The following is a 22,273-nucleotide window of genomic DNA, read 5'->3' as shown; positions in this document are numbered from 1 at the left end:
AGTGCTATTTTGAATCCTTATAGTATACAGTTCATTCATTTCCCTTCTTATATGCTACAAAACCAAGTGATTAATATAAAATATAAATTCACAGAATATAGAGAAGCAACTGCACACCAATTTTTATGAAATAACAAATAAAAGACATATTACATATATAAATGCAGAAATAACTATGTAATACTAACATATATAAATAACTATAAACTATGACTTAGGGGTTTCTTACTCTGTAACTGGCACATAGATAACTCTTCGAAATAGTGCTGCATTTATTTTGTTTCATCATTATTATCTCAGTTACTCAACCTTTAAAGAGAGCTATATCAAGTTTGGCCTTGTTTTTAAGATATCAGGGCAAAAAGTAAATGTTTAGAAACAAAGCTGAGTGCTTGAAATATTGTATTGCCATAGTTATGTGGATGTTCAAATAGCTTGAAAAAGTGGCTATGTGTACTTACAGTAAAATAGTCATTAAAATATAATAGGTAGTAATCACGATACACACATATACAGAAGGGATAGTGGAAGGAAGACAGAATAGGCCTAATTCAAGCCCCAAATAATATAAATCAATTTGATTAGATTCAGGATTCAGCTGTTTTCATTTGCTTGCGAGTATCCAGACTCTCATGTAACAAAAAAAAAACCCAAAACAAACAAACAAACAACAACAAAAAAAAACCCAAACCAAAACAAAAAACTCAAAACCAAAAATCACTAAAAGTTTTTAGTAACGTCCTTTTGTGTGAACAGCACTGTGCAATCTTCAACCACGCAGAGAAAGCACGGGGAGTCATTTCTGCAAGTGGCTAGCAATACCCGAGGCGACTCATCTACCGTCGCTATCCGATCCCCACCTAAGGTGGTGCACCCCAGGCAAACGCAATTACGACTAACAACACAGGTGTCAGAAACAGCATTTTATTGGAGCCTACAGAAAAGCCTTCATTCACACCTAACGGGCATTGCTTGCCCAGCGTCCAGCCGCGACGAAAGCCTAGAGACAATGGAAACCACCCGGACGGAAAGGAGTTGGGCGTGGGGTCGGGGGTCCCCGGACATCCTTGCGAGCTCCTCAAGGCAGGGCTCAGACCGGCAGAGCCCACTGCAGCCCCCCAGGGCGGATATACCGCGAGTCCCAAGCTTCGGGGCCAGGTCCAGGGACTTTCCGTAGCAATTTTGCATTTAGAATCCTGAAATCTTTCTCTTAAAGTGACGCAGCCCCGATCCCTAGCCTCCCTCAGCCCCAGCTCCGAAAAAGAAGCTGAGCCTCAGGCCTCGCCCACCGTGAGGCTTGCCTCCGAAAATTTTAGCCGCCTCTCCCGGACGGAAACCGCCTCCATTTATGGAGGCCATAAACTTGCGGCCACACCTAGGCGGTGGTAGGCGGGTAAGCGCTTGGAATCCGCGGGACGGAATCTGGGAACCCGCGGGAGCCGGAGGAGCCGGGCCTGGGGAAAGGGGCGGAGTCTAGAGGGGAGGGGGCGGGGCCGGGCGCCCAGGAGACTGGAGAGCCGGTAGGCGGGGCTCAGCTTGGAGTCGGCCCGCAGCCCGGGCAGCGAGGGGGCGTGGCCGGCACTGCTGCACCCAAACTCCGCCCCCGCCCGTCCCCCTCGCAAGAGGGACGCAAGCCGGGAGGAAAGGGGGAGTCCAGGAGGCGGCGGCGGCGGCGCTGGAGCGCTCCTCTCGGGGACCGGCTGACCCGCGGAGCGAGGATATCGCTCCGCACCGCTCTTCCGCCTGCCGCCAAGCCGTCCCTTCTCGCTATGTCCCAGAGCAGGCATCGCGCCGCGGCCCCGCCGCTGGAGCGCGAGGACAGCGGGACCTTCAGGTCAGCGCCCGAATAGTAGGGGCCGAGCCGGGAAGGGCCGGGAGTGGTGGGCGCGAGAGGCGGGGCGGAGGAGCCCGCTTTCCAGCGGCATTCTGGGTAAAGCCCCTTCCCGTCGCCCTCGTCCCAGCGGCTGCGGGCGGACCCGGGGGCACTCGGCTCCGCCCTCCCGGCGGCGCGCGGGCTGGGGTCTGCGGCCTGGCCCCGCCCCTCTTGCGGCCCCGGGCTGCGCTCGGGGAGGGCGGAGGTGGCGCGCCGCCGCTACCCGGGAGACCGGTTCTGTGGGTTTGGTCCTGAGAGATTGCAGCGCCGGAGACTTCGGGGACTTTCTCCCACCCGCTTTCAAGTTATCGCCCCAAAGCCCTCTTTCACCCTGCGGGTTGCCCGCCGCAGCGGGGCCCGGAGACTGGTGCGATTCGCCATCTCTGGCGCTGACGGCAGGGGAGATTCGGCGCCTCCCGCGTCAGTGTTGGTGGCAGTCAGAGCTAGCTTCTGTATGCTTCTGCTTCCCTACCCGCTTTGGCATGCAAAGCACACCTTTTTCTGTTTTTTGCAGTTTGGGGAAGATGATAACAGCTAAGCCAGGGAAAACACCAATTCAGGTATTACACGAATACGGCATGAAGACCAAGAACATCCCGGTTTATGAATGTGAAAGATCGGATGTGCAAATACACGTACCCACTTTCACCTTCAGAGTAACCGTTGGTGACATAACCTGCACAGGTCTGTATGCACAGTTAACCCCATGCGCGTGTGGGTTGTCCGGCAAGACTTGGTATTGCTTTTCAGTTCGGAAAAGTGACCTTTTTACCAGGGACGGCTGTGAGGAGCAGGCTCTTGAAACTGCGACCTCTCATCTCAGGTCATGGGGACTTTCCAGCTCCATCTGATTCTCTCCCTAATTTTCTCTTCTCCAGATACCAAGAAAAGCTCAGAAACATGCCCTAGGATCCTCCTAGGGTTCTTTAAGAATTAGGGAGACGCAGGAAAGGTTTTTGGAGCAACCATAGCTGGATCAGTAGGTGCTGACAAGTTTCATAGATTATAGAAGATGCCAAGAGACATGTGCACAGAATTTTCTGAGCCTCACCCCTGTTTGGTGACTCATCTGGCACTTGGGGCCCATTGTGCCACACTTGTTTGTGTATCCAAGTGAGGAAGACAGCTCAAATACCATATTTCATAGCAAATACCATATTTCATAGCACCTAGCACCATATAGTTCCTAGCACTTTACAGGTTTTAGTAAGATGTAATCTCCTTTTTTATACATGAGAAAACAGGTTAACATGCCCAAAGACACTTAACAATGAAGTTTCAGAGCTCAGACTCCCCTTATGGTCTGTGAGTTTGAACAAATGATAACTAAATTTGCCATTTGTAAATGTAGGCATTTTGTTTCTTATGTATCTATTTAGTTGCAAGCAAAAAATAATACTACATTTAATTCTGAAGAATGCCAAGAAAACAGTTCAGCAGGAAGGCTGGAGTTGCATCATTTCCTCATCTAAAGACATCATTTGTTTAGATCCCTGAAAATCTGGATTCCACTATTTTCTTTGAAACAACTTTAATTTTGAGGCTTTATATGAGGCAGGTGGATTGTAGGTGCTAGCTGGAAGTTTCCTCATAATGAACCATGGAATCGTTGCCTTACTCCTTAACAGGTCTATTTTTAAATACTCAGTGAACGTTTAAGTAAAGAGTGTTTTCCCCTTCAGTGTGTTTTTGGGCCCAGGGATTAACAACCTAGGGCAACCAACCATTCCTCTTAGGCCCCTGCTCTCCTCCCACTGCCCTGTCTTTCTGTGCAAGTTTATGCCTCTCCATGGGATCAAGTGCTCTCTAAGGCTGAACATCCTGAAATTTCTGTCTTCATTCAGCCCAGGTCTGGTTGTGGAACAGTCTATCAACCTGTGCTTGCTATGCCTCTTCACTTGGATGACCCAAAGGCATCTCAGTCTCACCTTATCCGAGACTGAGACCATCTCTTTTCCCTCAAGACTGTTCTCCCTGCATTGCCTCACTCACTAAAGGCGCCACCGTCACCCATTTGCTCACAGTGGAAAGTTGGGTTTCATTTTCATGACTCCTTCCTCTCGCTCTCCATCCGCCTCTTGCCCACTCTTCCACCAAGTCTTACTTCTTAAGCAGCTCTGGCATCTCCCTGCTTCCCTTGTCTTCCCGCTGCTGCAGTCTGGACCGCCGTTGTCTCGCATGTGGACCACAGCTGCCACCTTGCTGCTGTTCTCTCAGCTTCTAGTCCCAGGCTGTCCATTCTCATATGACACTGGCTCTTTAGATCTGTTCGTGTGCTTCTTGCTCCTAAAATTCGTTCAAAGGTGTGCCCATCACCCTCTGGTTAAATACAGATTTCTTAATATGACTTAATGGCCTTGCTTCTTGAAATGTGATCAGCAGCAGCATTACCATCACCTGGGCCCTTGCTGCAAATGCTCTGGAATATCAGACCCCATGCCAGACCTGTGGGATCAGCGTATACATTTGAACAGAATTCCCAGGCAATTCCTATGCACATTCAAGTTTGAGAAGCACAAATTTAGAAGACTGCTCTTTGACCTTTCTTCCTACTGTCCCAGCCCTATGGTCTTTTATCTCAAAACCCGTTTCCTTAAGCTCTTATCTCCCCAGCTGCTCTGGGCTCTTGAGAACACCATGCTCCCCATTATCTCCAAGCCCCAGCAGGTGCTCTTTTCTCCGCCCTGAATGCTCTTCCTAACCCCCTCGCCCCAGCTCTCTTTACCTTACTAGCTTTTACTAGTCTTTTATGTCTTCGTTCAACTATCTCTTCCTTCCTGTAACCTTTCTGAATCCTTACCAAGAGGAGGGGAGCTGCCCCTTTTGCGTGCTTCCCCCTCCAGTCTGCACTTTGGCTGTAACACCTACGACTATATTTCGGAGGCCTCTTCACAGACAAAATCCTGCTCTAGGCTGTGTGCTCCTTAAGGGCCGGGATTTTGGTTCGCACTCTCTGATAGCTCTTAAGTCCCTAGGTTAGTAGATAAAGATGTATGGTTTGTGTGTCCTCTGACATTTGAGGGTCACGGTTGAAATTCATTCCATATCCTGTTTCTTTCCTCCACACCAGAGAAATGGACATCAGTATTCTGGTACCACTTATGAAAGGTTCTCAGCACCTAGCTTGAACTCAGAAGGGCAAGAGATTCAATTTACCATTTAACAGGTGTGATGGCTTACTGAAATTAGGCTGCAGTTTCAGTAATGAGTCAGGCCCAGTCCCCGACACCCTGTTAGCTATGAAGGTAAGGGATATAGATTGTGTGAAAGACACATGACATAATCTCTCACGTTCCCTGTAGAAGCCTTCTCCCACTGTACCCAACATGTAGCCAGGATTGCTTAGCCAAACAGAGTTAAACTCAATTTAGGATGGACTATTGAAATAAGATTGTGCACATTTTGCTGTCAAACAGTGTTGATATAAGTGGCTCCCTTGAAGGAGACTTCTTGCCAAAGAAGAGTTTGCTCTCTCTCCAGGAATAAGGAAGAGTAAAGTACTAAGTTGCATTTTTTCAAAAAGTGTGACGTGGTCTACTTTATTACCATTGTATGTAATAAACAACCATACACAAGAATTTTTGCATATAGGTGTACATAGAATTAGATACATAAAACTTAAAATCATAGGTTTTTAATGTATGAATTTCATGTAGAGACTTGTTACAATATGTAGTATATATTTTTATTACCCTTGTGTATGTATGTATGTATAGAAACACATAGTGACTTTGCTTTGTATTATGCAAATGTCTATGCAAGCCTCACACTTTCACAGCATATAAAGACATTTCTTTTTTCCTAACTTTAATTCAGGTGAAGGTACAAGTAAGAAGCTGGCGAAACATAGAGCTGCAGAGGCTGCCATAAACATTTTGAAAGCCAATGCAAGTATTTGGTGAGCTAAATTTCTTTGTATTCTGCAGCTCAAAAATATCATGGCTGAGGTAAAATTATAAGTTTGAACAAGCTCACAAAAGCAACAAAGTGAACAGTTGTTAGTAATAGCTCTAAAATTCTATTTCCTTGAGAAAACCGGTCAGTCATCTGTTAAAGATGACTTTATCCTTAAGAAATTCAATCCAGCAATTAAGTGTTAAATGAAAGCTCTCAGGAATGAGGCTTTTTTTCTCCCCTCAGTGGGATGCAACAGTAAAGAACCCCAGTTTTTCTGGAAGATATCTTACTGTATTAAGACTGTAATAATTTCTACACTACATAAAATAAGTTGTGAAGTGCAAAAAGGTCAGTGGAAAGTACTCTTCAGAAGATTCTAATTTGGAAGGCGACAAAGTGATTTCCTTTTATTATAGAATGTATACCAAATATAAGAAGATGTTAAGTGCCATTCAGTGGGATGTTAACCCTTGATGAGATTTTATTCCAAAATAAATTTGTTGTCACTTTAGGTGCTTTTGGAAAATATTGGTCCTGGAGCTTCTCACGTATCGTAGAGTGAGGTCCTGTGGTTTCTAATGGACACAGTCTGGAGCATCCTGAGCCTTTAAATTCTCCTCTTCTTATGCACTCAGTTATTCCTGGAGTATAGTCTGGTGCCTGCTCAGCGTTGAAAGCAGAGGTCCACGGGAATTGAGAAGGGGTTTTCCTCCAGCTTCAAAACTTTTGGTCTAGCATGTACTTAGGTTCTCATGCGGTGCTTCTCCCCTTCCCAAGCCCTTCCAAAGCATTTGAATAGCTTGGAATGAAGCATTGACAAGCTTTAGATCTCCCAAAACAATGCCTGAGTCTTTGGGGTCATACATTGTAGCTGATTTATGCTGGCTTTGAAGATATGCCCAGCGACATGGCAGGTGTCAGATTCTCCCCCTCGCCAGTGATGACCATGCTATTTCTGTGCTGCCCAAAGGTCAACCCAAAGTGTTAAGTATATCTGTAGAAATGAACATATGGAGTGTCCTTTCTGCACAGGGACACTTCACTTTGTCAGCAAAAAAAGGCTAACAAACTTTACTATATATTTATGCTTCTTGACAGATAAGATGGGAATTACTAAGCTGTAATCAGGCCTAAAGTGGCCTGATTTAATACAGAGATTTTCTCACTTCTCCATCACAATTATTTGGGTAGCTTCGGCGTGCAGCATAGTAAGTGACTATTCCTGTCTCATCAGCCTATGTAAGGCTTGAGATTCTGGCAGTGAAAAAGCAACCTGATGAAGTGGCAATAACTAAACCGCTTTTGTCATAGAAAAGTGACTCCTCAGTCACCTGGGAGGTACTAACCTTGAATGTAGCTTTACTCGGGGCTAGAAACTCATCGCCTAAATAATGAGTAATTTCAAACGAGTTAGAAGACACTGTTCTCTTTTTCCCCAACCATAGTCCCCACGTGCTAAAACCAGGTACATGTAGGCCATCTACTTGATGCAGGGTACATGCCAATCTCAGGAGGATTGTTCTAGCTTGGAGCAGATGATAGATCAGATGGATTTTTCTCCCATAATTATTTTAGTGGAAAACCATCATTATAATCTGTACCTTGCACATTACCAGGCTGAATTTCCTGTCCGATCACTAGTCTTTCCCTTTTTGTGTAGCTGTGACAGTACTATGGTTTATTTAAACATTTTTATTGAGCACCTACTATATGCACAGTCCTGTGAGGCTTATGGAGGTAAGTAGTACATAGGCTCTGCCATCAGAGATTTCACATCTGAACACAGGAGCGACGTGGTGAGGGATGGACAAATTATATGTATTTGTAAGAGTGTAGAATTTATGGTAAAATAATTTGCCTAAGAAAGGGTCAACCTAAACCTTAATAATGGTTCAAAGGAGGGAGAAATTATACTCCATTATGTTTCATAATAATATAGGTTTCTTAGAGGAAGTGGCATTTGAGATATACCTTGGTTAGTGGATAGATCACATTCTCATAGATGAGGTGGAAGAGAAGGGCATCCCATGGAGAACAGCAGGGGCATGGAGGATGAAATAAGAAATGCTTGTCATTTACTTAATAGTTTGGGGAAAATTATTTTGTTTTATAACATTTAAAAAAAATGTTCAGCTTTGCAGTTCCTGACCCCTTAATGCCTGACCCTTCTAAGCAACCAAAGAATCAGCTTAACCCTATTGGTTCATTACAGGTAAGTCACAGGGTTTTTCCTTACATAACACTTTGTCTATTGAAGAAAGATGTCATAAATTGATCATATGACAAGGGCTGAAACAAGGAATAAATATTTTAAAGATAAGATGGTATAATATTTTGTTTTTCCAGTTATGATCATTAGATATTACAGCACTTACTTGCAATTATTTTCCTATTTATTTATGTTTTGGATTTTCTTCCATATACAGTATCTGCCTTTGTTTTCTGGAATTCTCATTTGAGATCAACAGGACCCCAGTGCACATGGGTAGAGTGTTTTATACTCTAAGCATATTTCATGCCACTGTTGTGACAAACCTCTTTCTACTTCTGTTAAGACAGAAGATTTTATAAAGAATCCAGATCTGGCAACCTACCTCAAGAGAGGGGAAGTAGTCTATTTGCTTATTCTACCAAAAAAAAAAAAAAAAAAAAATTCAGCTTTGAATTTCTGCACGCAGAATATCCTTCTTGCAGATTTATCCATGTGCTCTGTTGGACAGCTCCCCTCCCCGTTATCCAGCCCATCTTTTGGTCCCTTTCTTGCTGTCTTTTTCTTTAGTTTTCTTCGCCTGCTCTTTCCTCAGCTCTGTCCAAGTCTGTTTGTTTGCTGCCTTTGCGCATCTGCTCTTGTTCCAGTGCGGTAGTTAGCCAGCTGTGGGAAGGAAGTCTGTAACTAGGAGGGAGAGGCATTGGAACTGCTGACAGTGAGACCTGTAGATGTTCCCCAGGAGGGCCATAGTAGCTTCTCTTTCTCTTCGAGCTCTTTGATATTTGCTTGCTATGGCTTAATAGGGGAACACCATTCCTATCCTAGCAGCAAACTGCTTCAGTTGTGGTATTGTGGGCTTGCAGGATATAAAATGCAGGAGTATTTATGGGGTGTATAAGGTCTTCCCCCATTTTTCCATTGCAGAATATCATTATTCTTTTCAAACATATAAATAGAGATGGGATCAAAATCATGAAAGTATCATTTATGTGATTAAGCCATTGCATAATAAAAATTACTACTACAGCCTCATCTCGATTTTCTAGGAGTTGGCTATTCATCATGGCTGGAGACTTCCTGAATATACCCTTTCCCAAGAGGGAGGACCTGCGCATAAGAGAGAATATACCACAATTTGTAGGCTAGAGTCGTTTATGGAAACTGGTAGGTATTTCTTTTACTCTTATACAACTGAAGACGTTTGAAATATTTTCAGATGATGAATGACCATAGAAAGTTCTGCTGTGATTTCCTTTCAAATATTTCTGTGGGGGGAAAAATTGATACACTCCTATTCCACTGTCTCTTTCTGCAGTTGAATTTAAGTATAAATATTTGGCTTAAGAATACTTATGCTTCTTAATATGATATTTTTAAAAATCCTGGAGAAGCTCATTTATGGAAATAATTGACTTTACATACTTTGTGTTGATGTGTTAGAATCATTTTAGAAAAAAGCAATGTAAATCTCTTGGAAGTTTCAACAGCTGTTCGAGAAAATTGGAGGACTAGAAGACGATCACATTTGAAAATAAGATGATTAATAAGAGGCTGGATGGCAAAAAATAGCGTGAGCTAAAAATAAAGTAGAAATTATCCCTTTGAATGATAGCAACTTCCTTGTTATAAGGGCCAGAAATAATGGGGGGAAAGTCACTTAATAGAGTACTAAGTGAGGGTCCCTATTGTAATGTCTCACCGTGTTTCTGTCATTCTTAAAATGGCATGAAATGGAATTGGCTAGGTATCTGTTTCAAGTAATGAACAACCGTTTGCCCAATGCAAAAAGCATTGGACTGCAAGTGGGAACCCCAACTTCCATTCTTTTTTTTAAAGATTTTATTTATTTATTTATTTGAGAGAGCATGCACAGCGGTTGGGGAGGGGTAGAGGGTGAGGGAGAATCAGGCTCCCCAACTGATCAAGGAGCCCCGCATGGATCTCCATCCCAGGATCCTGGGAATCATGACCTGAGTCAATGCAGGTAGATGCTTACCACCGAGCTACCCAGGCACCCCACCTTGTGTCCTTTCTTGATGCACCTTGATTTGCGAGAGTTGGCAAATTACTTAATCTCTCTAGGCCTCAGTTTTTAAATCTGTAAAACAAAAAGCATGACAGGAGATGCTACTATGGTATCTTTCAACTGCAGTATCTCCTGTGCCCTTCTTATTCATGTTAAAGAAAAATTCCACATGTTTGTCAGTTTGTAGAAGATGGTAAGTCAGAAGTAACCTTAAGAGATAAGAGCTATAATTCAGGTGTACCTTGATAAATTTGAATACTTGGTCAGAATTAAACCAAGTATGATTCATTAAAGCTAGGCCATAGGGAAATATACCAGTTAAAAACAGAAAGTGTAACTGTTAAAGAAAAAATGTCAAAGAAATGCCTTCAGAAATGTAAGAATTGATAGTTGTATCGGGGCGCCTGGGTGGCACAGTTGGTTAAGCACCCAACTCTGGGTGTTGGCTCAGGTCGTGATATCAGAGTTGTAAGACTGAGCCCTGTGTGGGTCTCCTCTCTCAGCACGGAGTCTGGACTCTCCCTCCCTCTCTCCCGCCCCTCTCCCCCCACCCCCCACACTCGTGTGCATTCACTTTTTCTCTAAACTAAATAAATCTTTTTTAAAAAAGAACTAATAGTTGTATGAAGCACAATAAGCAAAGATGTCAGCAAAAGAATAGTATAGTTCAAAAAAATAATACTTTATGGACACTAATTTTTTTTCTAAACCTACCATTTCTTTTTTTATTTAGGAAAGGGGGCATCAAAAAAGCAAGCCAAGAGAAACGCTGCTGAGAAATTTCTTGCCAAATTCAGTAATATTTCTCCAGAGAACCACATTTCTTTAGTAAGTAATGATCAAGATGCCTGTGATGACAATACAATTAAGCATCTCTTGCTGTAGGAAACTTGCCTAGATTCCTTGGTGTAGAGACACTTGAGAGTCATAATTTTTAAAAAACTCTTCACTGTTCAGATGTACACGACCCCAATTTTAGCTGTCACAAGGGTGACCAGGTAAGAGCACTTGGGAGTCAAGTTTAAAAATCACATGATGGGATTGAAAGATGATAAGCCAATATTGCCATTTTGTCTTCCCATTGACAATGCATTCATTCATTTATCCACTCAGCAGACATTTAGTGAGCTCGTACTGTGTGCCGAACTTTGTGCCAGCTTCTGTGCATCTGAATAAGACAGTCTCAGCCACTCGGGAGTTTGTAGCCCACTAAAAGAGAAAATAACCTGATGGACTAGTCCTTACAGAGAGGGCTTGGCAACCTAGAAGGATCCAGCCAAGACTGGGGATTTTAGGAGGACTTCTTGGAGGAGGTAATATCTAAGCCAAGACCTACAGGATGAGAACAGTAGGAAAGAACTCCAAAGAGAAGAAAGAGCACCTACACAGACCAGGAGTAAAATACTTTATGTCATCTGAGAACCCCAAGTAGTTTGGCTTGGCTAGAGCATAGAGTTGGAGGAGGGTGTCTCAAAAATGAGGCCAGAAGGCCTCTTTGGGATTAAATCTGGAAGGGACTACTATAGTCAAGAGATTGAACTTTATCCCGAGGGTGGAGCAAAAATGATATCTGGCAATCACTGATAAATTCTTCCTTAAAATTTAAGAATTTTAAGCTGGGAAGGACAGGATTAGAAGGGGAATCACTGGCCGCACTCTGGTGAGTGAATGAGTCTTAGGCTCAGAGACCTGTAGAATATTCTACAAAAAATGGATGAGAAATATTGGTGGCCTGGACTAAGCTAGTGGCAGTCGACATGGTTAGTTTAAAAATTATTTAGAAAACTGGAGTGAAGAGGGCATGGCAGTTGATTGGATGTGGGGACTAAGGGGATGGACAACTGAGTAGAAGGTGGTACCGTTCAGTAGTGTGGGGAGCACAGAAGACGAGTGGGACATGAGGGAGAGAAGATTCTGAGTTAATATCTGCAATGAGTTCATACCTATAGCGAGTAGGATATGTTCAATCTGAAGTGTTTAGAGAATTAAGTAAAGATATGGAGTAGGCAGCTGGGCAAACAAATACAGAGTGTAAGAGATTGAGTTACCTGTGACATATTGTTTGAGATTATGATATTCTCCATCTCATGGTACATTATCTGAGGATTTATTAGGTGGGACATGAGAAGTGAGGACTATAGTAGTGTCCTAGATGATGATAACAAAATAAGGGCTCATCCTGTAGGAAAAAAAATTGAAGACCGTACACAAAGTAAAAAAATTTTTGGTTTTACATTCTTAATAGAAAAACATTAAAGAGTGCATTCACTTGTTTTAAAATTGGATCAGAAAGGACACTGAAATCACAAAGCACAGATAAATTTATAAGTGGTTTTATATGTGAATTCTGTTAAATATTCAAGGAAGAAATCATTTCCAATGCTATTTAAACTCTTCCAGGCAATACATATATACAGAGGGGAAGCTTTTAAATTTATTTTTCAAAACTAACATAACACTAACACCAAAACCTGACAGTAGCAAATCCCAATGGAAAAAATTATGGATTAAGCTCCCTTATAGTGAAATACCTTAATAAAATATCCAGTAGAACAGTAAAAGAATAATATACCAGAAAAAAGTTGCCCAACTTTTTTCTGGTATATTATTCTTTCAGGAACACAAGGATATTTCTTTTGCATTTCAGGAATGCAAGGCTGGGTCCTATAAATCTGTTACAATAATTAATCACCTTAATGGGTCAAAGGAGAAAAACAAGTCAACAGATGCCAAAAAGATATTTAGCAATCATTGATAAACTCTTTTAAAAATATCCCTATTGTTTTGAGAAACAGAACAGATGAACATAGGGGAAGGGGAGGAAAAGTAAAATCAGATGAAAGTAGAGAGGAGGGACACCTGGGTGGTTCAGTCCGTTAAGTATCTGCCTTCAGCTCAGGTATGATCCTGGGTCCTGGGATTGAGTACCAAATCTGGCTCCTAGCTCAGCATAGAGCATGCTCCCTCTGCCTGCTGCTCCCTCTACTCATGCACACGCCTGGAAGCGGTCTCCCTCTGACAAACAAACAAATAAAATCTTCTAAAAAAAGAAAATAGAGAGGAAGGCAAACCAAGTATCTGTGTCCTAGATACTTAATTCTAGGACACAGGGTTACTGGAGGGGACATGGGTGAGGGGATGGGGTAACTGGGCGATGAGCATTAAGGAGGGCACATGGTATGAGCACTGGGTGTTCTATACAGCTGATGAATCACTAAATTCTACCCTTGAAACTAATAATACAATTAACTGAATTGGATTTAAATAAAAATTTAAAAACATATCCCTATTGTGACTCAAAAGATACCTCAAAAAAAAAATCAAAATCACAGTTACATGTTTACATTAATTTCAGAAAAAAAGACACGGATACCCATGAATGCCATTTTTAAAGTCTTGTTCTAGAAGTACCAATCAATGTAATTAGATAAAACAATGAGGTTGAATATTTAAAAAGAAGAGATAAACGTGATCATTAACTACAAATAATATGATTGTGTCCCTGTAAAGCCCTGTAAAAGAAAAATTTCTAGAATAAGAGAATTCATTAAGGTGATTGATCATAAAATTAATGTATAAAACCAATAGCTTTTTCATATTTAGGATTATGAAGGTAACCACTAGAATAATTAAAGAAGAGTGTTAAAAATTGCTTCTGGAAAGGGGGCTGAAGGTAGGGATGAAATGAGTTCAAGAGTGTTGCTTTTATAATTCTGTACTTTTTGACTTTTTGTGCTATGTGTTTTATTAACAAAATTTATGAAGATTGATAACATTGATCATTTTAAAGCAAAAGAGAAATCTGTCCTTAAAAAGTATACTAGGGGAAAAAAATCAGTAGTTTTCCTATTTATAAATATTAAAAGTTGGAATGAAAAAGATTTCAATAATAGGAAAGAGGATAATGTGCTGGAGAATAAACTTAAAATGTGCAGACCCATGTGAAAAAGCCTTCCAAACTCTACTGAGGGATTAACAGAAATTGAATTTATGTAAAGCTACCTATTTCCAGTAGGAAGACTCAATATTATAAAATATATAAAAAGGCAATGTAGTCTCACTCTAAATCTACCAGAATTCATCTTGGATCACAATACAGCTTTACCAAGTTTATCCAGAGAAATAAACTCTCAAGAATAGCCAAGAAAACTGAAAAGGTAGAGTGGGACTCTACCTACCAGAGAATGAAACACACTATGAATCTCTAGTGGTGAAACGTGTATGGTACAGGGATAGAGGACAGAATAGAGAATCCAGGTGCAGACAATAATCCACATAGGAGTAGAGTATATGACAATAGTGAGACTTCAGATCAGTGGGCAAAAGGATGGATGAGTCAATAAATGATGTAGAAATAACTTACAGCCACATTTGCAGTGGGGGGTGGAGGGGAGGATGTGTGCGGGGGCGGGGGGGGGTGTGAGTGTGGCGTATTTAGGCTGCTGCCTTACTCCTTATATCAAAACAAATTTTAGATGATCAAAAATTTGAACCTAAGAATTGAAACCAAGTTTGAGAAAACATAGAAGAGCTTTGCTTTTTAAAATTCTTAGCATAGAGGAGATCTTTGTAATAGAACCTAAAATCTGGAAGATGTAAAGTAGTAAAAGACTGATAAATTTGACCCCACAAAATCTATTACACTGCAAAAAAGTTTAAAAATCTGTAAATAAAACCAAGAATAAGAACAAATTAATTTTTTAAATTTTTTAAAAAGATTTTATTTATTATTTATTTGACAGACAGAGATCATAAGTAGACAGAGAGGCAGGCAGAGAGAGAGGAAGGAAAGCAGGCTCCCTGCTGAGCAGAGAGCCTGATGTGGGGCTCGATCCCAGGACCCCGGGATCATGACCTGAGCCGAAGGCAGAGGCTTTAACCCACTGAGCCACCCCGGCACCCCAAGAACAAATTACTTTTAACACAGGTCTGTAATTGGAATATTTTCAGTACCACATAAAAAGCTCTTACACATCAATAAAAAAGATAACCCTGTAGGATACAAATGGGTAAAAAAATGATCAGCTTCACTCATGGAAATTAAAGATACAACTATTTCCACCTTTTAGACTGATGAAACCTACAAAGATAGTCCTAGGTGTGGGCAAGGGTATCAGAAAACAAGCACCCGCCAAGACTTTTGATGGTAGTATAAGTGGGTTTAGAAATCAGTCCAGAAGTATTTATCAAAATTAAAAGCATACCTGTTCTTTGACTCAATTCTACTTCTAGAAATTATTCTACAGATAAAGTCATCCAAGTGCAAAAGTTTTATTGTAACATTGTTAGTAAAAAGAAATCAGAAATAACCCAAAAGCCATAATTGAAAACTGGTGAAATATAGTGCCTAGATGTACACTGATATGAGAAAAATAAGATATAGAAGAGTAAGCTATCATTTTTGTTTAAAAGAAGATTATGGGGATGCCTGGCTGGCTCTGCCAGGGCATATGACTCTTGATCTCAAGGTCCTGAGTTCAAGTCCCATGTTGGGTGTGGAGCTACAAAGAAGAGAGAGAGAGAGAGAGGGAGGAAGAAAGAAGTAAAAAATAAAATAAAAAGATTATGTGCACTTGAATTTAGAATTATAGAAGATTATTGAAGAAATAGTTTTAACAGTAAGTACCTTTTGGGAGTGAAACATGTCTTCAGGAAGGAGTGGTAAGGAAAGAGACTAATCTTCATTATATACGTGTTCTAAATGAAATTACTCTATCAATGAATTAAAATTTTATAAAAAAAAAAAAAATTAAAGTTCCAACCAAGGAAAATGAAATTCTGCTTAGCAAATTTTGCAGATTATTAATTCTGTATACTGGCCATTCTTGTGATCTATTTTTTTGAAAATCCCTTAATCTTTGCCAGGCTCATTAATAAGACTATGGATAGGTTGCCCAACTTCAGAGGGCAGTAGTTTTTGTTTGTTTGTTTTGTGAGATTTTTTGGCATAATATATGAAGGCAATTTGAGAAAAATGAAGCTAACATGGAAATGTAAAGCATTCTAAGAACACAGGTGCAAAGGGAAGGATATAGGGGACAATAAGGAAAAGAGGAAGAGGAGAACGTTCTGTTGGGTTCTGGGAAAAGGCTGGTAAGCACGTTATGATCTCCTGCCATTCATTTGAAAGACTTGTCCTTCTCAAACCTAACTTGTACAATGCACCTTTTCTACAGTTTTCTGCTTCCCAGCTGTCAGAGTGATTGGTTGGTATTCAATACAAGAAATCATAATGATAAAATTATTTTATATTATAATTTGTAAATTGCTATTAGGCAGATTCAGTTATTAACAGTTTGGTTTATACTGCTCTTAAATATCTTCTACATCTTTTTAAAAATATTTTATACATCTAAATGTGGCCTCAGGAAATTTAACTGAGAGCCCTTTGTCCCATACGAAAGTATTTTTAAAAACTCCCAGTGTATTACTGCATGTGCTTTTTTCTCTGATGTTGTGGTGTTTGTTAGGTGTGTGCTTATTGGTGTTATCTCATTTAAAATGGGAAAGTTAACCAGATAGTATTCATTTAAACATGCTTTATAAGGTATTAAATATGAGTGTCTAATAAATACTTGTAATTATATCATAGTGTTAGAAGTCAGTCTGATTTACGAGTTTTAATCTTCTCTGTTTTTCAGACAAATGTAGTAGGCCATTCTTTAGGATGTACTTGGCATTCGTTGAGGAATTCTCCTGGTGAAAAGATCAACTTACTGAAAAGGAGCCTTCTCAGTATTCCAAATACAGATTACATCCAGCTGCTTAGTGAAATCGCCAAGGAACAAGGTTTTAATATAACATATTTGGATATAGGTAGGATTTTTTTTCTTTGGCTTACCTCAAAATCTGTTTTTAAAATGTATTTCAGAAACAAAGCCTGTATTACAATTTATTTCATTGACCAGGGATACTGAAATGGCATATATATATATATATATATACATATATATATGTATATATATATATATATATATATCTCTTTCATACACATATGTTTATACATATAAAATTAGCAGAGTTCTATTCATCACTGGTATGTCCCATTCTTATAAATAATAATAATAGCTAACATCTCTATAGATGTTATAATAATAGAGAACAGTAGGTAATAGTTGTAGTTTTACTATAGCCCAGGCCCAGTTTTGAGGATATTACATATTTCAGCTCATTAAATTCTCAAACTAATCTGTGAAGTAGGTTGATTATCCTTATATATGAGGAGAGAAAGGAAGGCACAGAGAGGTTCAGAAACTTGCCTGAGATGACGTAGCTGGTTAGCGGTAGAGTCTGATCAGGGGAAGAGCCCCTGCAGATCCAGTGTCCATTAAACTAGCTCTGATGGAGAGCTTGACGAATAAAAACCAGCCACATTTCTAGAACAAGCACTAAGTTGGTGGGGGCCAGACCCCTTCTCTCCACTTTGTCACTGTTGGCCAATTCAAGGAGATCAGTGGGCACAAACACTTTATAGCTTTCTTCCATCCCAGCAATCCACTTTTGTATGTCCTCACCCTTAATCATTGAGGTAGACAGTTGTGGATAGATTAGAAAACAAGTCACATTGGATTTTAATTTACTTTATAAAGCTGGCACACGTGTGTTTGGTGTCTTGATTTTAACTGATGACATCAGTGTAATTTGTGGAGAATTTGATATCTCTTGTTCCATCCTTGTGGGCTGTGAGGACCCAGCTTGAAGGAGCTGCCAGCTCTGGTGTTTAGTTGCTTAAAGAATTTTTAATTTTCTCTGCTACTTTGGGATTGAATGTGATAGATAAAGTGTAATGTCTTAATATATACTAAGAAAGATGTGGAAAGTGGGAGTTTAGTACAGACGCACGTGGTCAGAAGAGGTGGCTGAGGGGAGACCATTCATTCAGTAAATATTTATTAAGTTACCCACACTGTTTTAGGTGTTTCAGACACAGAGATGAATAAGCTAGGTCAAGAATAGGACTATGGATGGTAGAGTCTGGGAAAAGAAAAAAAGTTGAGATGGTTTTTGAGGTTATGAATTAATGATGCCTTTGAAATGCATCATACCAATTTTAAGAACTAAGTGGTTCTTCTAAATATAGAACAGCAGTCTAAATAGCACAGTCCACTAATTTAGCTAACTTCTATGCAGTTACCCACAAAAGAACCTAGACATCCTCCAAAAAATATACACAAATGGCCAACAGGCACACAGACAGATGCTCACCATCCTTAGTCATCTGCATAGGGAAATGCAGATCAAAACCACAATGAGGTACTAGTTCGTCCCCACTGCAATGACTGTGATGAAGAAAGTAGAAGATAACAAATGTCGGCAAAGATGTAGTGAAATTGTAGCCCTCCCACACTGCATGGAATATAAAATGGTTCAGCTGCTGTGGAAAACAGAAGTTTGCAGCTCTTCAGATGAGTTACCATGTGACCCAGCAACTCTACTGCCAGGTATATACCCAGAAGAATTGTAAGCTGGTAGTCAAACACCTGTACACACCTGCTCACAGTAGTACTATTCACACTAGCCAAGAGATGGAAATAGCCCAAATGTCTATCTGCAGATGAATGGACAAATCAGTTGTGGTATACATGTGCAATTAAATATTCAGCCATGAAAAGAAATGAAGTTCTGAGACATGCTACCACATGGATTAACCTCAAAAACCTACTAAGTGAAAAGTGAGACACAAAAGGGTCACATTATATGATACCATTTAAATGAAATATCCAGGATAGCTTACTGCATAGATTGGTGGTTGCCAGGGGATTTGGGGGGAGGGGAGGTAGGGAGCAACTTCTCAAAGTGTATGGAATTTCTTCGTGGGAAAGTGAAATGATGAGAATGTTTTGTAAGTAGTTAGAGATGGCAATTTCCCAACACTGTGAATGTACTAAATATTACTGCATAGTTACTTTAACATGGTTAATAGTATGTTACATGAATTTTACTTCAGTTTAAAAGGACAAAAAGGGCTCCTGGGTGGCTCACTCAATGAGCATCTGCCTTCGGATCAGGCATGATCCCAGAGTCCGGGAATCAAGCCCCACATCAGGCTCCCAGCTTGGTAGGAAGCCTGCTTCTCCCTCTCTCACTGTGTCTCTGTCAAATAAATAAGTAAAATCTTTAAAAATTAACTAATTAATTAATAATAAATAAAAAGAAATAAAAGCTCAGTGCCAGAACTAGAAAGCCTCTTCACACATTAAAACACCTCCACTGTATCTGAATGTTTCCCATCATATTGACTGTGGCTGAGATAACATTGAATTGTGGCCACTTTTAAACAAATTGTAACTTACCTGTTTCTCTTTCCCCTGTGTCATCTAACCATCCTTAGAGACAGTGATTCATCATTTGAGGAGAAGAACATTTGTTTCCTGAGTTTAGGTATTGTTTTTGAAACACCCTAACCCACATACACAGCGTGCAGTGAGACTGTCGGCACAGATGTAGAAGGAAAGAACACAGAAGGCAAAAGAGAGGTCTTGCCCTGAGTCATTTATTTCTTGGTTCAGAGGTCTCCTGAAAATAACCCTAGATTTCATAGTGAAAAACACAATCTCTCTAGTGCTCTAGCCAGTGGGTTTTTCCCCTCTAAAAAAAAGTTGGATATGGTTCAGTTCAGTTTGCAAACACTGCTCAGCTAGCCACATTAGAATGGCCTTAGGAGCTTTAAAAAGAAAATGCAAGACTCTGGCACCTCCTCCCCCAACCCCGTGTTTCTGACTGAGCAAGCTGGAGTGAGGCCAAAGCACCTGCTCGCCTTTGAAGCTCCCTCAGGTGATTACGGAGCCCAGCTGTGTTTGAGAACTGCTAGGGTTGAGCTGTCTCATTTTGGTTTCCTGTTTGGAGAAGAATGATAAAGCTGAGGAGGAAGCGGAGTGGTATAGATTTAGACTGTAGTAAAGACTTGTTTTCATAAAGGATGGGCTTTCTGTACACTTGACATTGACAGTCATGTTCGAACGTGTCATTGCAGAAGAACTGAGCGCCAACGGACAGTATCAGTGTCTCGCCGAACTCTCCACCAGCCCCATCACGGTCTGTCACGGCTCTGGGATCTCCTGTGGCAACGCACAGAGTGACGCCGCTCACAACGCCCTACAGTATTTAAAGATAATAGCAGAAAGAAAGTGAGCCTGAAGCAACTCCTGGAGCCCTCAGTAGCACAGAAGAACTCCCCCTGCGCCCTCACCAAGTAAAATGTTTACTACATTTGAGTTGTGTGTTGTTTCTAAATCTCTACCTAGATTCCATCAACACTCCAGAATTAACGCCTCCTCGTAGTTCTTAAACTCTTTTTAATGGCTTCAACTTTGTACTGGTATATTGTATTTATAAACTTTGTACCATAGGCAGAGTGTAGCACCCATGTTACAATGCCACGTCCACACAGGGAAGAAAGTGCATGTTGTTGACGATGAGGATGACGAAGACAGCAAAGAAACAAAACTACTGCTAGCAACAGTCGTTCTTACTGGTGCTTAACCTCTTCTTTGCGAAAGGCTTTGTACAGGGAATTTGAGGGAAGCCCCTTAGAGTTTGGAGGAATGCGCTGACAGACGTCCATTGAATGTCACTGTTGAATTTCAGGGAACATGATTGGTCTGCTGTGTATTTGAATCCGTGTAATAAAGAGCTGTTGTTGTAATGGGTTCTGCTCGTTTTGTGAAGGTGGTACCAACCCACTGTTACCGACCTACCAACCCTTCTCTGTAGCCATTCTTGGCAGTGACACGATGCGGATACTCTGTTACTTACCTATCTCTAGTATCCTTCTGAAAGTCCAAGTTGATAAAACACCCATGGCCTAAGCAAAAACTTACAAATATCTATGGGGTGATAGATGTTCCATGTTCTTTCTCCAAGCAAATGTAACATCGTCTTTTTCTTTGACAACCTTTTACAGGAGTTGGTGGTTGAAAAAGCATTAGTAAATCACAAAAACAAAACTTCCCAGTGCACTTATTTCAGTTACAAGAATGTTTCCAACAAAGCAGTGAGTGAGTGAAAGGTTAGGAGATCAGTCTCAGGTGCAAAGTTTAATTTTGCCTTTTCTGTTTCCATCGATCATCAGTGGTCCCTCCGCCAGCTCCCGCGGATAGTGCTACTCTTGTGGATTCAGTGGAAGTCTCAGGCCTGTTTTCAGAAATTGGAAAGCTGCAGAGAGCAAGAGACCTCCGAATTGATAAAGGCAGGTTTTGACTATCTCAAGTGTTAATCCAGCAGAATTCTATGACCAGTATTTTTCATACCGGAGTAGAATCCTTTAAGAATACGACATCATAAAGGAAAACTAAAGCACATTACTTATCTAAAACTCTAAAAAGCACTTAGTTTCACATTATCAACTATATATGTCAATTAAACACGGAATTTAGGGTATTATTTTTGAGGAGGTTAAGGACTACACAGACTGGAAACATTAGGCATGAACGGGGTCGTAGGTTATTGGACTGATCTTAGGTTTTCATGAATGCTCTGGACTAGAGAACGGGCACAATGAACTCTAGAGATGCAGACTTCTGCACATTAAAATGCTGACTTCCCCGGGGCGCCTGGGTGGCTCAGTGGGTTAAAGCCTCTGCTTTCGGCGTAGGTCATGATCCCGGGATTCTGGGATCGAGCCCCGCATCGGGCTCTCTGCTCAGCAGGGAGCCTGCTTTCCTTCCTCTCTCTCTGCCTGCCTCTCTGTCTACCTGTGATCTCTGTCTGTCAAATAAATTAAAAAAAAAAAATGCTGACTTCCCCATCATCAGGGGAAGATTTCATAAGGCACTGGAAGCAGAAGAGATCCAAGTGGGGCAAAGGACAACATAATTCAGTTCTCAACAGTACTGATGAAGTGAATATATCCATCTAGGGCACCCAGAAGTCCTACCCTGCCTACTGCCTGGGTATTCCCTGCTTCCGGATCTGGAGGAAACATGCATTTTTAAAGATACTGTTCAAATGTCCCCTTTTAGGAACTTTCTAGGGCGTTAGCTACAGCAGCAGATGATCTTTAATAGCATTTTGCTCCCCCCTTTTTTAAGGCTCTTAACCTATCAAATCGGTTTTACCTATTTAACCACATTAGGTAAATTTTCCAAATAGGCTTTGAACAGGCAACTTGACCACTATCCTCCTTGTGGCATCAGTTCTAACCTGCAATAGGATCAAGTGATGAATAAATGATAGAGATCACAACAGCCCAATATGACAATAATATGAATTCAATAAATTATGAACACAAATGTGCCCATGTTATAACAGGTTTCTGGGATACGGTGTT

The 22,273-nt window shown here is 40.9% G+C and overlaps 1 protein-coding gene across 4 annotated transcripts; it reads left to right on the top strand.

Moving 5' to 3' along the window:
* The first annotated feature begins 1,586 nt into the window (after positions 1–1,586).
* Positions 1,587–20,650, top strand: PRKRA (protein activator of interferon induced protein kinase EIF2AK2). 4 transcript variants are annotated; one of them, XM_032356062.1, is made up of 8 exons: positions 1,587–1,834; positions 2,388–2,557; positions 5,690–5,771; positions 7,904–7,982; positions 9,026–9,143; positions 10,739–10,833; positions 16,647–16,821; positions 19,979–20,650. In XM_032356062.1, exons 1-8 carry the CDS (start codon positions 1,770–1,772, stop codon positions 20,134–20,136), a joined length of 942 nt encoding a protein of 313 aa, XP_032211953.1. In that variant the 5' UTR covers positions 1,587–1,769; the 3' UTR covers positions 20,137–20,650. The 4 variants fall into 4 exon arrangements, with proteins under 4 accessions (XP_032211953.1, XP_032211954.1, XP_032211955.1 ...); XM_032356063.1 differs by lacking the exon at positions 1,587–1,834 and having other exon boundaries at positions 2,445–2,557; positions 5,690–5,820; XM_032356064.1 differs by lacking the exons at positions 1,587–1,834; positions 2,388–2,557 and having other exon boundaries at positions 5,706–5,771; positions 6,869–7,982.
* Positions 20,651–22,273: the final 1,623 nt, after the last annotated feature.

Source organism: Mustela erminea, chromosome 8, assembly GCF_009829155.1.
Source record: "Mustela erminea isolate mMusErm1 chromosome 8, mMusErm1.Pri, whole genome shotgun sequence".
NCBI classification, from domain to species: domain Eukaryota; kingdom Metazoa; phylum Chordata; class Mammalia; order Carnivora; family Mustelidae; genus Mustela; species Mustela erminea.
Note: the sequence above shows the minus strand (reverse complement) of the source record. Positions and strands in the feature narration are given on the sequence as shown.